The 16,016-nt window shown below is 32.3% G+C and overlaps 1 protein-coding gene across 3 annotated transcripts in view; it reads left to right on the forward strand.

Moving 5' to 3' along the window:
* LOC100373898 (kinesin-like protein KIF27) overlaps positions 1–15,580 on the forward strand; it is a 33,324-nt gene extending 17,744 nt beyond the window's left edge. Inside the window, exons 17-35 of one of the 3 annotated variants that reach the window (XM_078006150.2) lie at positions 1,302–1,435; positions 2,040–2,146; positions 3,475–3,510; positions 5,773–5,914; positions 6,029–6,125; positions 6,865–7,032; positions 7,212–7,355; positions 7,919–8,008; positions 8,860–9,006; positions 9,360–9,464; positions 10,061–10,194; positions 10,689–10,769; positions 11,264–11,375; positions 11,844–11,981; positions 12,464–12,642; positions 12,781–12,902; positions 13,520–13,649; positions 14,335–14,390; positions 15,347–15,580. In XM_078006150.2, the coding sequence (XP_077862276.2) occupies positions 1,302–1,435; positions 2,040–2,146; positions 3,475–3,510; positions 5,773–5,914; positions 6,029–6,125; positions 6,865–7,032; positions 7,212–7,355; positions 7,919–8,008; positions 8,860–9,006; positions 9,360–9,464; positions 10,061–10,194; positions 10,689–10,769; positions 11,264–11,375; positions 11,844–11,981; positions 12,464–12,642; positions 12,781–12,902; positions 13,520–13,649; positions 14,335–14,390; positions 15,347–15,387 (2,163 nt within the window). In that variant the 3' untranslated portion in view covers positions 15,388–15,580. The remainder of the gene's footprint in view (positions 1–1,301; positions 1,436–2,039; positions 2,147–3,474; positions 3,511–5,772; positions 5,915–6,028; positions 6,126–6,864; positions 7,033–7,211; positions 7,356–7,918; positions 8,009–8,859; positions 9,007–9,359; positions 9,465–10,060; positions 10,195–10,688; positions 10,770–11,263; positions 11,376–11,843; positions 11,982–12,463; positions 12,643–12,780; positions 12,903–13,519; positions 13,650–14,334; positions 14,391–15,346) is intronic. The other 2 variants (XM_085501381.1, XM_085501382.1) reach the window with 2 other exon arrangements.
* Positions 15,581–16,016: the final 436 nt, after the last annotated feature.

Raw genomic sequence — 16,016 nt, forward strand, 5'->3', positions numbered from 1 at the left:
CCACGTCAGTATTTAATACAAACTTTTTCTATTACAGTGTGCCATTCCATTCATTCTGTAAATTAAACATTTCACAACATGATGGGTGACCTATTATACAAATACACTGGTTTCTGGTTTGGCTATCCATATCACAAATTAGATCCAGGGTTCCAGGGTCTCTTTGAAGTGCAAATTTTGTATCTGATTTTTATTTTTTATTTGTCAGACCTTGTGTTATGGGGCAAGCATTTCAAGTTTGCAGTTATGAATTTTTTTAGTTTGAGGAAATTTAGCAAAAGTTGCTGTGACTCAATGTTTCAAGATCCTATTGAAATTTGTAGTTTTAGTGACTTGATGCAAAATTTTCAGAATCTTTTCTCTCAGTTTATAAAAGTAACTAAGATGTTTAAATTGACCCAGATGTTTAAATTGACCAGTTAGTTGTCATACTTTCATTTACTTTTAAAGCTTCTTTTTTATTTTGTATTTGGCACAATCGATGTAGTATAAGAATGGGATACTTTGGATGTTAAAGACAGGATTGCCATATAAAGTCTTGATAGCTAAAAGCTGGAGCATATTATGTTTTTCCTTCTTTTTCTTTTTAATGGTTTTCACAAAATGGGTTCTACATTTTTAGGAATCATTAAAAATTGTAAGAATCTTGGGATCATACATTGACTAAATCTTATTCCATGATTATATTACTTTTTAATCATTTCATTTATTTAATTTGATGACAAAAAATTATCAATTTATTATTTCAATCACAGTGTATTTGAGTAATGATGTGTGTACATGTGTGTGTTTTAGACTAGTTGTGATAGTGGAGTAGAAATTGAAAATTGCACTTAAACTGCCTTAATTTACATGTACCTGTCTTGTTGCTGTTTTTTTTTATTTGGTAGTTTTAATTGTAGTTATTTTCACCTTAACAATATACTTTTTTTTTTGCTGTTTAGTTTATAATTGCTTTGTTACATTTGGGTATTAGAGATTTGAAAAAAAACATACAATGCTCACGGCATCCTTGGGTGACTTCATGGGTGAATCCAGAATCACCCAAATACAATATCAGCTGATTTGCTATGCTGCTTACAATAAGATAGAATTACTTGCTTATTTTTTGTTGAAAGCTGGTCACTAACGACTTAATAATTATAAAGTAAAACTTTAAATTAAAAAGCATGTACTAGAAATATTATAATTTAATTGTTGCGAGAGTTGCTGTTTAATAGTTGGATTAAATGGTGAGAATGATGTTTGCGTTTCAGTGGATTAGCTTTTACTTACTTTGTATGTATACATTTATATTTTAGTTTTCTATGGAGCGAATAGTGCAAGGTTTCCGTGCTCGGAGTCAACTTATCGTCAATAGGCTGGAAGACTTGGATGAAGTTTTGCAAGAACAGTTTAGTGATGATGAGCTAGTTGAGGAAAATGGAGAGGAAAGGTAGTTTTTCAATTAATTTAATATCTGTTAAGAGCTGTTGTTATTTTTAAATTTAGTTAAGGAGTAACTACTAGGTCAAGCCTTTGAGTGCCAAAGTCAACTTTTGGTAGAATTCACAAAATTAAACCCATAATTTTTCTTAGATTTGTTTCAAAAATTGGATCAAGAACTGTAGGTAATATAAAATTTGTCCATTTGTGACAAAATTATCCTCAAAATTTTCGAAAATGCATAAAAATAGGCAAAATGTTTCACAATTTTTTTTTCAAGAAAAAAATATGGCGCTCTGAGAGAGTAGTCTGTGAAAAATAGATTTGAGGACTCTCCCTAGTTCTGAATTATTGCTGTTGGAACCATTAGCAAAATGTTGTTGGAGCAACAAATAAAATATTGAGCCAAAGACATTACCAACTTTATGCCGCACTGAAAATTATTGAAATTGAGTTTGGACAAATTTCTCATAATTCATCCCATAAAATATATCACATTCTACATGAGTACAACTTTCATGTCATCAATTACCAACTGGAAGTTGCAATTACAATGAGAACAATAAATTTACCCTTAAACGCTAATGCTTGTATGTATCTCTCCCTGCTTGCAGTAAAACTTTGGGTAAAACTTGGAACAAAGGCAAGCAGCCAATATTATCAGGAACCATTACACTAAAAGGAAAGGCACGTGCAAGCAAAGTACCGCTAAGAAAAAAATGTAAGTTATCATAAAAAATTATGATTTTGTTAATCATGTGATGAGTCCAAATCTGATACCAAGTACATCTCATAAAAATAATAATAATATAATGAGGTTATTACAATGATACTGCAAAGTATGCACAAAGACAGTACAGCAAGAGTATCGACTGACTCGCAGCAGAGTCACCTAATGTAGGATTTGAACCCCTGACCCTCAGTTTGCAGGACAAACTGTGAAAATATTTATTTTCACTATTTTGAGATTTTGAGTTGACAAATTTGCCAGGGAAACAATGAGTTCTATTGTTATTTTACATGTTCACCTGGATTCCATTTTGCGGATTTTACTTAATAGCGAAATTGAAACCCAGTGAATAATTATTGCATTTACAGTATGTGCTAAACAACTGTTCCAACGAGTTGACTTCACTGGTAATGGAGTAAATTGAAATACACGTGTGTAGTTTATTTCCTTTAGTAGATGAATTGACAAGTTGGTGCGGTGATTTGCATATAATAACACTGTATACTAAAGGTCATGATTTCAAATCCTTAACTTAGATGACTGTCAATTTGTTCTGATCAAATTTGTATTAAAGGGTGGTAGTCATCGCATTGCACATGGGCAACACTTGGGTTGATAAACATTGATTTTCCCACAATTCAATACGCTCTTCTAATGGAAATCACAAGTATGAGGTTTCACCTGGGCTTGACTTGCACAAATTGCCACTGGTGACTCCTTCGATACCCTCCAATCACCTAAAAATATCTAATAGGCCATATGCATGACTTTCAAAAAGTCAGTCACTATCAATTCAAATTTAATTATTATTTTCTCACAAAAATGCAAGCAGTTATCTTTAAAATTCAAAAACATCGTAAAAATTAATGTATATTATTGGAAATTCTTGCTGTGATGGAACAAAATACCCCCTGAAAGTACCAGGATGTGTGACCTTTAGGGGTCATGCATAAGGCCAATTAAAGCTTGGTAATGTCTCAGTTTGTACTTGTTAACAGTCAAAGTCGCCATCTTTGTTTATATGAGACCCATATATCTCGCGCATGCGTGGTGCGATGACTACTGCTGACAAAAAACTCCATGCTCAGTAATTAATCAAATATGTTTGATTAATTACTGAGCCATGGAGTTTTTGTCAATAATAATTGATTTCATGGAACACTATTTATTTATTGTTTTGTGTCATACATGTATACGATGTACTTGTATGATACACATCCGTGCTTTATATTTCATGCCACTGTTTGTTTGTTGGTGCTATGTTAATGGCATTCTGCTTTGTCTTGTTTGCTCTCTTTTTTTTTTCTCAAAAAAATCAGCTGATGGATTGATTATTGAAGTTGAAAGATATCTAGGTATTATAGAATCTTTAATGATAGTCACAGAATATCAGTATCATACTTGTCTGACTTAACACCCATGGTCAGCTAAATGTCAACCCTCTCATCCCTTCCAGGCTGTTCCAAAATTGACTGTCTAGTCATAAAATCTAGTCTCTGATCATTTGATATGTTGTTGATATTTCGGAATACCTGTAATTTATACAACACAGCAAGGATATCAACCACCAACTATGTGTTGTGAATGCCATGGTAACCATGCATAAATTATGCAATGAACGACAATGAACCGTTAATGACTTTGAAAGACAGGAAATTCTAATTCCATATTCAGTTTATTTTTCTAAAATTGCTACCATAATTGCAAGTTTTTTTTGACAATGATAATTCACTTCTATGTTGCATTAACGGAATGCCTTCGAGATTTTCCAGAGAATTGCATCAACACAACACTGTATTTTGCACGAAACATCATGGCGGAAATTGCTTTTGTATTGGTAACACTGACCCTAATAATTTATTATAATAATAAATCATAAATTCGAATGATACGTAATTAATATTGTAATAATATTTGCATATTTTTTGGAACCATTTCTGTTTCTTCATTGTAATAGTGTTGTGGAGAAAAATGACGATGCAGCTAATTTTGCAATTTCATTTTCCCCCCAAAAAAGGCTAAAATTATCATTTGCACAATTTTTTGAAAGGGGTGCTCCGCTAAGCACCCACGTCCCTAAAAAACACAATTTATGGAATTGAGCAACCTTGGCACTAAGTCGGACAAATACGGTACTATGCAAAACATTTTTGTAGTAAACGTTTTATTTTGCTGTAAATTTCTATCCTCTATGTAGTTAGGGATTGCGTTAACCTCATATTCTGTTTCCATGACAATGCAATATTTAACCTTTTGTACTTCAAAGTGAACTTTTGCCAACTTTCACAAAATAAACCACATTTCTTCAAACATTCTGATCAAAACTTGAATCCCTTGGAAAATTATGTTCGTTTTGTACAAAATTATCGAAAAATATATAATAATATGCAAAATGTTTTACCAAAATTTTAGTGGGAAAAATAAAGGCACTCGAAAGGTTAAAGGTACCTCTCACTTTGAAACAAGAATGGTTCATATTTGTAATAAAAGTACACAGAATACATTACATACTTTTTCAACAGAACTCACTGTATGAAATTGATAACGCAATCCCTGATTATATTAAAGCAACACTCAATCACATGTATTACACTCAGTTATCACAACTTTAACTTATAGAGACTAGTATACAAATAAATGCTTTTATTAGGTGCTTAGCTTTGCTGTAAACTTATGTTTTTCACAACTTGAAATACTATCATATTAATAGATCTTTTTAGTCGCCTAACGTAGTAAAAATCTATATTCTGTACTTCAACAATTATACCAAGCTGTATTTCTCTTCATGTTTCATTAATTAATTGCTTAATTTCTCATTAATTATTAAATCTGGTGACGGTAATGTAAGTGTAGTGAGACGTTTAGTCGTACCGTGCTACAAGTTTTTGTGTTATCTCACAGCATTCTTGAGTATTATATTTCGGGGGAAATAATTATAATTTTTAATATTGTTGTGTGAATTACTTACTAGATTTTGATATTCTAACTGAAATTACAAATAAATGTAATTTCTTTATACTTACTGATATCGATAATATGGTTTCACATCATTAGAGTACTAGATATATAAAAATAAATTGTGGCAGTCAACAGAAATTTTGTTTTTGAGTAACGGTCTTGATGTGACAAAATATTAACTTTGCACTGTTTTAATATTGGAAGCATGTCATCATTCCCCTTCCCCAAAATGACTTGGGTTGAATTGTCATTGAAACAAGGAACATTATTTTACCGACTTTATTACATTGACAAGTACTTATTGGCTATAAAAGCTTTCAACTCTTGTACATTTCACTGACTTTAAGTTTGGTTTTTCCACTACCACAATATTCATTGTGTAATAAACACGATTTCTACACACTTCCCATAAATTACAAGTTAGTATAAATTGATGCACAGTTAGAAGAATTAATAATCTTCAACGTAATTTGCAACATTGTCTGGAAAATCGTGTACCATCACATGTATGCACATTTGAACATAATTCCCATAATGCAACACTCACCACCAGATAGACATGCACTCTCATAAAAATGTAACTGCATTTTCTGACTGACTACTGTACTGGAGAAACTGGCATTTAAACAAAAATGCATGTTGCATCTTCTCATTTGTAGCTGAACATAAAAGTGGTGATAAAACCTCTGAAGTAGGTCAGTTGAAAGTAAACGCCGCGAATACCAAAGAACAAGTGAGACAGTCGAGTGTTAGACTGCAGGATGCACAGCAAAAGTTGAGAGACCTTAGTTTGAATATAAAGTAAGTCAATGTCAACAAATACAATCAAATGTTTTTTAGCGAGAATGTTAAACGTGTTTGTCTGAAATCGGACGAGATATGAATACATTACATTATGCACATGTATGTTGACAGGTTGAAAGAAGGGCTTATCAGAGAACTTGTGAAGACAAGCAAAGAATCTGAATACATGAATAAGAAGTATTCTCAGAAAATCAAGACATTAGAAAAGGTCAGTCTCCATGATGAGTGTTGTAAATGTCATTTGGTATATATATTTTTGTCACCATCCAATATTTTGTCAACAACGATTCCTTAGCTTTCATGGAATTGAAAAAATGAAAGAGAATTTGAAGACAAATTAAATTGTCTGTGATCACTGTCGTCATTGTTCTTGTCTAAATTGTTGATTCCTTGTTAGCTCCGCTGTTTCATATCCAACAACTTTCTCTTGAAAATTGCTTGCCCGGTAATGCTATAATAATTAATATTAAACCATAATCTACTACTTTTTAGATACTATGCATTTTACTCAAACACAGGGATTATGTTAGTGATAGACATACTGTAAAATACGTCATTTTAGCTGGATTTAATTTCTGCTGAATAGACTTTTTGGGTATTTTGTATGGAGTTTATTTTCACTGATTTTTGATGAGTTGAATTTACCGTAAAATATAGGAACAACGGTATATTCACTGGATTTTATTTTCACTTCAGCGAAAATAGCGAAAATAAATTGTAAGCAAAAATAAAGTATTCTACAGTAGCTAACATTTGTAACCTTATCATTGCGAAAAGCCTTTAATTATGATCAAGCCTGATACCAAATTTCTTTTTTAATTTACTTGTCAGTGTATGCCTATCTTAAAAACTGGTAAAAACTGGTTGCTATGTAATTGTTTACGAGTCCTCATTGCACATCACAGTTTCGTCATCAGTATCAGTATACAACAATTTTTTTTTCACAGGAGTCTGAGCTAGCCAAAGTTGAGCTACACGAAGCGTTAAAAGCAATGAGGGAGTTAGAATCCAAAGAGCACCAAGAGAATTTAGAAAAACAGAAATTACAGAGTGATTACAAAAAGAAAGTAGATGCAGCTAAAAGTAAAATTAAACTACTTGAAAAACGTCAAAATGTAAGTGTATAATATTCTATTGGCCCCAAATCTGTATAATATTGAGATGTATATATACCATTGTCCATATTTGGTCATTTTGTTCCATTGTCCCCAAACCTGCATAACATCAATATTAACATGAACCAAACGTCATTTTTTTTTAGGTATTATTAATATTTTTTGCAACCTAATTTCAGGATACTGAAAAGATTTTTAAAATGCAAGCCCACAGTGAGAAGAAAGTTTCTGATCTTGAACACAACATTGAAAAGATGAGACAACAACAAGAGTTATTACAAAGAAGACTGAGAGAAGAAGCAGAGAGGAAAACAAAACTTGAGGTTTGAATAATTATCCTCTATTGAGATTTCATTACCCAATACATTTATTAGAACATGTGCATTTTGCAAAGCAGTCCCAAAATCTTTACTTTATCAGCCTTTCATCTGTTTGCAGAGGGGAATATTTACATTGTTCACCCTCATATTTGTTACTATGTTCATCCCACCATTCTTCCTCGGAGGAAAATGTTTCATTCATTCACCCCACCATCTCTTTTCATAGAAAAATGTTTTCTTTGTTTACCCCCCACCATTCCTTAGAAACAAATGTTTACTTTGTTTCCCTCACATCCCTCTTCAGAGAATAATGTTTACTTTGTTCACCCACCGTTCTTCTTCAAAGGGATGTGTTCACCCACCATTCATCTTCAAATGGAAATGTTTACTTTGTTCACCTACCATTCCTCTTCAAATGGGAATGTTTACTTTGTTCACCGTACTCTTCCTTTTCAGAGGAGAATGTTTTCTTTGTTCACCTCCCAATCTCTCATCAGAGGAGAATGTTTACTTTTATTCATCTCAATTTCTAAGAGGAGAATAAACGATGTTAATTTAATTTGTAGAGGGAGATGCAGAGAGATCAACAGAGAATGAAAGAACTAGAAATACGAAATGAACAACAACAGAAGATACTGAAGCGAAAAACTGAAGAGGTGTGTTGTGAATAGTTTTTGGCAAATTGACAGTTGAACATTTAATCACTGAAATGAATCAGTAAATTCATTGGAAATGTACGCACATAATTTGTTATGTGGTTCATCCATAGATGAATAATAGGATTGACATTCATCTTATCCTGACTAAGGCTAAGTGTGACCAATACATGTTTTATACAATAACTCAACAATACATTATCATATTATTATTACTATGCTTCCATCCACTCCAACTCATAACATTGACTGATCTGCTTCATACCTGACACAAAGTCATAATATGATGTACTGTAAAGGGGTTAATTATTCCCCTTTAATTTTGCTTATTTTGCTGACTGGAAAATGCGCTAAATTATAAACTCAGTGATTATGTAAAATTTAACATAGAACACATTATCTAAATGATAAAACCATGAATTTAAAACCCACTGAATATGCCTGAAATGGTAAATCAGCAAAATTTAAACCTAGTGAAAATTACTCATTTAACAGTAAGTACCGGGTACATACATACATTTATATTATGTGTGTTGTTTTTGCTTTGCCTTAAATGAAATAGAAAAAAAATTATACTAAATTCTATTGTCAATAATCTGTTATGTGATTCCCTTCAAACTTAATTTGTGTAAAATTTCCACCAAATTTTGGTGAGCTGGGCATATATGTACTTCATAAGATATGTTATAGAAATCACCATTGATATAAACCTTTATCAAATTCTATGAATAAAACAATATAATTATGTGATGTTATATTCAGAGTCAGCTAGATATTCCAAGTGACTTTATTAGCATTAAGCTGTGAAGTTTGAAAATACTATGTATCCCATAACATTTTCTCTTGTCTAGGTTGCAGCAGCACAGAGGAAACTTCGACAAGGCAGTGCTCAGATGGTTGGTGAGGATCAGCATAAATTGGACGAGCAAAGAAAATGGTTAGATAATGAAGTTGAAAGAGTTTTAGAGAGAAAAAGAAAAATTGAAGAATTTGAAGAGGTGAAAATTTGTTTTTAGTTTATTTACGTTTATTAAGTCGCTGTCTGAAATAGGGATTCGGATTACATTCGTCAGACATCATTTGCCGACATGCCTGGGCAATTATGGTTCAAAGTTGGTACAAGAACAAGAAATATGCATGTTGATTTGCCAATTTCTTTGAAAAACAACATTTGAACGTATCAACAACTGATTCTCAGGCAGGGACCATTTTTGACATTAAAATGGTTACATTTGTACTTTAAATCAATCTCAATCAATTTCTTTTATAAGCAATCAATTTGTCTCAAATAACTTACAGCACACAGGAGTTCTTTCTAAGTTTTTTTTTTTTTAATAATTATTTTTTTTAGGAGCTGATAAAACGAGAAGAGATTATTAAAAAAAAAGAATCTATTTTGAAAGAAAAAAGTGAATTAGAAATAAAGAAACTGCGATCAAGTCAAGTACTTTCAAAAGTGAGTAATAAAATAAATACAACAAACCATGTGATGCGGTGAGCTCATTAATATGCATAAACTTGATTCTATGCAAACTTATAAATGTGGCAGTGCAACAAATTTGATTGAGATAAAATTGGTAATTGGAGCTCAGGTAAAATTGTTTTTATCAACCAAAACCATTTCCATAGCAACCACACAAAGCATCAACATCAACATAAGAAACAACAGTGCAATTAGCACAGAAAGTGATCATCGTTGTATATCACCGTACATGGTATACCCTTACCTCATAAATCTTTGCCATTACTAAATAGGTACATCACTTACTACTATAGCATTGCCTTGCTTATAATCATATCAAATGGCGAAGTATAGGAATTACCATGTCTGTCTGTCTTTGTTGTTGTCGGCGGCGTCGTCATTTACACTTTCTTGTGGCCAGGCTAACTCAAGTAATTTATAGCCAATCTTTCTCAAACTAGTTATCAATTGACGTATGTATTCAGTACAGTTTAATTTTGATGTGGCTGACAATTGTGGCTGATAATGGCAACATTGTGCATCATTGTTTTTATCTGTTGATATAATGATCTATCATCTTACCTCATCAGGACATCCTTGGTCTTGCAAATAAGATAAACATCGTTGAGAAGAAAATTGAAGACAAAAGTATTGAACTCAGGCAAAGTATGGATGTGCAGAAAGACCAGTTAGCAACAGATGTTATGGAACTTGAAAAAGACAGGTAAATATATTACTGCTCACACTCTCAGTCACTGTCAATACTTTAAGCGGCTTTAATTTTGTGTGCGACAAATCTGTCCTGTAATTTTGTAGCAGCCAAATTGTCACTGGGGTCCTAGGACATAGATTTTCAGTGTCTTTCGCAAATGTCATACAATTATTTAAAATTATTTTAAATCATGAAAATATTTATTAGCAAAAAATTAAACTATATTATTACATTTAAATCATACTTCTATCATATGTTAATTTAATTATAGTCGTTACGAGAACTTCACATCAATGTCATCACAAATACAATGTAGTTGTAAACTTATATGTTATTGGTTTTTTAGGAATTTCTGGAAATTTATAAAATTGCTTCAATGGTTATCAAATTATGCAACATTGTAGACAAACCATAAATTTAGTTGGTGATAAAACAATTGGCTTTTAACAATGACACATTGTTTTGATTTCATTCATAACAGTTTTTGTACATTTTCTTTATTTCAGGGATAGGCTTTGCAAGCAAAGATTGGTTCTCGATGAGAAACTTCATGAGGGTAGTTTACTCTCTCCAACCGAGGAAAGAAGGTATATTAGACTATTTTCTGTTCGCTGCAGGATCCCAACATTATGTGTGAAATGGAACATAAAAACAGAACATACATAGCAATGTAGTTGCGATAAAACATCACATGGGATTTGATAAATGCAAAAGTATTTTTTCACTTAATAATATGCTATACACATTTGGTGATGGTCAATTTTGATAGTAAGGGTATCTCAATGCCATATTCCCCTCGGGAAAATCGACATTGAGCTATAAAAAAAAGGAAATCCAAGTTCAAAGTCAAATCAATCATTTGAGTTTTGCATCAGACATTCAATCTGTCCCTAATGCGCAATAAACAAGATGAAAAATCACCTATTGTTTGTTGACATTAGAGACAAAAATAAATTAGGAAGCAAATATCCTAATAATTATCATTATGCTTTATCATTACATAAACTATTATCTTCTGTACATTTTATATAAATGCTCAGTGTTGTTTTTGATATCATTGTGGTATTTGTATTTGATTCAGGTTGATAGAGTTAGATGAAGCTATTGAGGCTGTAGATGCTGCCATTGAGTTTAAAAATGATACACTCCAGAGTCAAGAAGATGAACTAAGACGATCTGATTATCTAACCCAGGTAACCACCAAAATCACAGCCCCTTTAACCCACTTGTTGGGGTTGGAACAATGGTACATGATGGCTTCATAGGTTTTAGCCTGCAGCTGGTCATGTATTGCATAGCACATAATTATTAACTGTTCCTAACTACTACTATCAACTACACACCACTACAAGTTTAATAACTACAAACTAGTACTAGCTACTAACTAGTACCTAATAAATTCGAACTAATGGCTACTGACAGCTGCCAACAACTACTACCTACTGCTATTCATTTACTAGTTACTACCAGCTACAAACTAATAACAGTCCGCTAGATACAATTTCTAGCTACTGACTACTGCTAACTAACAACAGCCAATCTTTAAATGAAAAAATCCTAAATCTGAAGGCAACTTATTCCAGTCAAGGAGTAAATTGCATTGTATTTTTTTGTAAGACAACACCCTCACCTTATCAATGATATGTTGTTATATAATTCAGAATGAGGACAATTTGATGGGAAAACTAAACTCATTATCAACAAAAGAAACCAAAGTACTGTTAACAAAATACTTTGAGAAAGTTGTTGCAATGAGAGAGGCTGAGAGAAAGAAAGACCTTCTTTGCAGTGAGCTTGAGGTAAGTAAAGTTACAATTGTGGTTTTTGCGTGTGATAGTATGTATTATTGTACATCTAGCACCAAAAACAATAGGATATGCTGTTTTGTAAAAAGCCACAGATGTTCCAAAACGTATCAGCAGTCATTCAAACGTTTAAATTTGTCAACTAAATCAACTACGTCACCAACATTGACACGTTGTTGTTGTTGGACACAGAAATCCAGTCTAACAAATTCAGTCACTGAATGCATCTCGGCTATAATCTTTCATTAAGTTGTTACTAAAAGCAAGAAAAAAAGTACGGGTCGCATCAATCTCATCTACACATCAGCTGATATGATCATCCTACTACTGCCTTTGTACATATTTTGTGGTATTTCCAGGACAATTTCATACTATTATGTCAGCATTTTGTGGTAATAGTAAAAGTTGGTTGAGTGTATGATATCACTCACTAGTTTGTATTCACACAGCAGTTATCATGTTTATTGTTTATTTAGATGAAGATTGATGAGCAGGAGAGATTTATTCATGAACTTGAAGGGGCTTTACAGAAAGCCGCCAGTGAGATGGATCGTAGGAGCATTGAACAGCAGAAGAAAAATGAACAAAAAATACAACTTTTGATGAAGCAGATTGGGGACGGGCAATCATCAGAAGAGTCAGGTGGTGATGCTAGGTGAGTTGTGTTTCTACATGAGGGAAGCCAATTGGTAGTGTTGGGTGCTGTAGTGTTTGTACATGAGTTAATGCTGAGGGAATCCTTGAAGAAGCCATCAAATGTACCTCACTTAGTCTGTATATAATTGTTTTTCAGTAGCCAAAATAGAATTCAACAACTTGAAAAAGATTTATATTATTACAAGAAAACAAGTAGAGAATTAAAAAAGAAATTACGAGAAGTTGTGACAAGCGGCCTTATACCACAACTAAGTCAAGGTAAGACATCCCTAATACCATATGCAAACATACATCAATTCTAATATTCTTGTTCAGTGTGAAACTATAGGCTTACATATGCAATCAAGGACTATGCACCACACTAGTCAATCTAATTAATATTCAATGTAGGTATGAGGCTCCAATTTTTTTTTTTATGAACCTTTATATAACTTATTTGTATTTTTGTTAGTATATGTCAATTGTTTGGTTTTACTTGCTATTAATCAGTTCTTAGAAAATCCTGTCCCAGTCACCTCATACTTACATCAGATATTATACAGACTGCACACTAGTGTGTGACATCTCTGTTTTCTGGTGTACAATATGCTTTCTGCTCAATTATAATTCAAATTGTGCAGAATGATATATGTTGTATATTACTGTGAAATCAGTATTAGAAACCGCGGCTTCTATTAAAATGGTACAATGTAACCGGGGGGATGCGGCTTCTATTAAAGCGTCTGCACATATGAGAAATGATGAATTTTTAGTTTTCAATTATTAAAAAAGAATGGGTGTGATTTCTATTAGGGATGCGGCTTCTAATACAGATTTTACGGTACTGGTAGTACTTGACAAATACTGAACAAACCATAATACTTTGTGTTCATTAGGTGATGAGGGCAGTGTTCCTAGTAGTGCCAGAAGTGACCTTGGAACACCATACACTGGAAGAGATTCAGAATATGGACAAGGTGATCTCACGCCAGTACGAAGGTCAAAAAAAGATTTACGCCAACTTAGGTAAGAATGTGTCCTCATATATAAATTACAAATTAATGAAGGAATGATATGGCTATATAAAAAAAATAGATAGGTAGATCTATTTTTAAAGTAGTTGAAGAAAACAAATTTTTTCCAAACAAAAACCTAAGACTAACAACTTTTTGGGAGGCCTTTTATGGTTGGTAGCCAATTCTTTCTGTTCACACTGATTGGAGACTTCAGGGTCTATGCATCTGTCGTCCAACATAATTTCTCAGACAGTCTTTTACCAATTTGTTTTAACAATGGATGAGTAATAATAACCATACGATAATATAAATAATATACATTTTGATCTACTGACATTATATCAACATATGGTCAGTAATCTAATTGATGCAATTTTGCCATGACATAATCATATTGATATGGACTGACATTGAAACTTTACAATCTAAACCACTTTCTCTAAAAGCTAGTCACATTTATGATAGAGTTATGCAATTGCAGCATTAGTAATTCAAAATGTTAAAATATAAAACTTATGCCAAGATCAGTTTCATGTTTCCTGTTTCAGCATAACAACAACACAATTCATAATGTTATGTCATATGATATGATATTGAGTGATGTCATGTGATGTCCAAATAAAGACAGATTACAACAATTGGTTATTGGACCATTTTTCTAAAATGCTATGTGTTTATATTTTTCTTATTAATAGTAATGCTGAAGTTGAAATTAGACGCTCTACTGCTAGTAAGTCATCACATGTGGCAGGTGAGTACTGATGTTAATCATGTTAAAGTTGTATTCCTACTTTTGAAATATCACTTCCAGAAAAATCATATAAATGATGCTGTTTTAGCTAAAAAAAAAAAATGATATATTAAAAATAGATATCTTGCCCTCACTTTCCTGCTCGTTTTATTTTTACCATCAGACAAAAATACCAACAACCTTCAAGGACAAACAAAGACTAGTTTACTAGTTGTAAATTAATTGAAATTTATATTCATAATCTGCCGTTAATTTCTCATAACTCATTCCATAATCTCAACATATGATAGTGTTTATATACCATAAAATTTGGACCACTTTTAAATAAGATTTTAGAATGCAAAACATTTTGAAATTTTGTACTGATAACATTTTTGGAGTGAAAATTATTGATTAGAAAATCATTAGATGGCATAAATGGGGCATCTTTTGTAGTAAAAAAAACAGATTACAAATACGACTAAGTAGAAAAGACTTGCAGATTTATTGCATGAAATTCTCAGTAGTACCATTGTAGTATTGAAAGAACACTGTGGTAAATCAACTTGTGTTCAAGGAAAAATTATTTTTCACGATAAAACAAACTTGAAAAATACATATTTCATACATACATATTTCCAGAATACATATTTCTCTCAAACCATGACTGATAAAGGAGTAATTGCTGTTAGAATCTTGTTGTTCTGAGGTGGACGAAATTCTAGCGAACTGAAAACGGCACAATTTTGTGATCGGTCAACATTTTAGAAGCCAGTAAACTACAAAAATTTGCAAAATAATTAGGTAGTTCAGTTTTAGGGGTTTATATGGTACTGGTTGGTACATTTTAGATTTGCAAAGTGGAATGCAACTTCAAGTAATAGTCAATATCAAAATCCTTATTTGGTTGTCACTTCCTATATAGTTGATATTTATATGACATGCTATAATTTACTATCTATGTTTTCCTTATTCAGATTCAGTTGAAGACAGTGGCAATATGAATCCGTGGACTTGAACTTGACACACGCAGTATTTGAGCATCTTCTGGCTTTTATAACAATTTGTACTGACCAGTGTATTTCTGTTTCTTTGATATATCATTCTACAATTTCCTCTGCTGCATTCTTATGTCTTTTCCAGCACAATTGTATGAATAATATCAACACTTAGTGCAATAAAGCACTCAAGATGCCAGATTTTTACAGAAACTTTTTATGAAAATATGAATTTGGTGTCATTCAGCACATCCACCTGATTGTCATTATTTGTGTTGCTTCATATACTTGTTCTATTGACTTGCATCATGCCTTATAATGTATATCAATTTTGTTTAGGATTTTAAGACTTAGTCACATGTTATGGAATTTGATTGTCCAATGGGTACCGGTATGATGTATTTCTACCTTTCAGTGTACATAATGACTTTAATGCTTATTGCTGTGTTTAACTATGATTGCAGCCTGGAACATACATGGCAGGCTTTGTTAGTTCCTGTTCTGACACAGTTTGAAGGACTTATGGATTGAATTTTGTGTGTGTGCATGTGTGTGCATATCACAGACATGCCTGGACCGATTATATTCAAACTTCACACATACATCATACATATGCACATCAATTTGTTTTATGATCTGATTCGAAATT

The sequence above is a fragment of the Saccoglossus kowalevskii genome, chromosome 7, assembly GCF_978046115.1.
Source record: "Saccoglossus kowalevskii chromosome 7, keSacKowa6.1, whole genome shotgun sequence".
NCBI lineage: Eukaryota > Metazoa > Hemichordata > Enteropneusta > Harrimaniidae > Saccoglossus > Saccoglossus kowalevskii.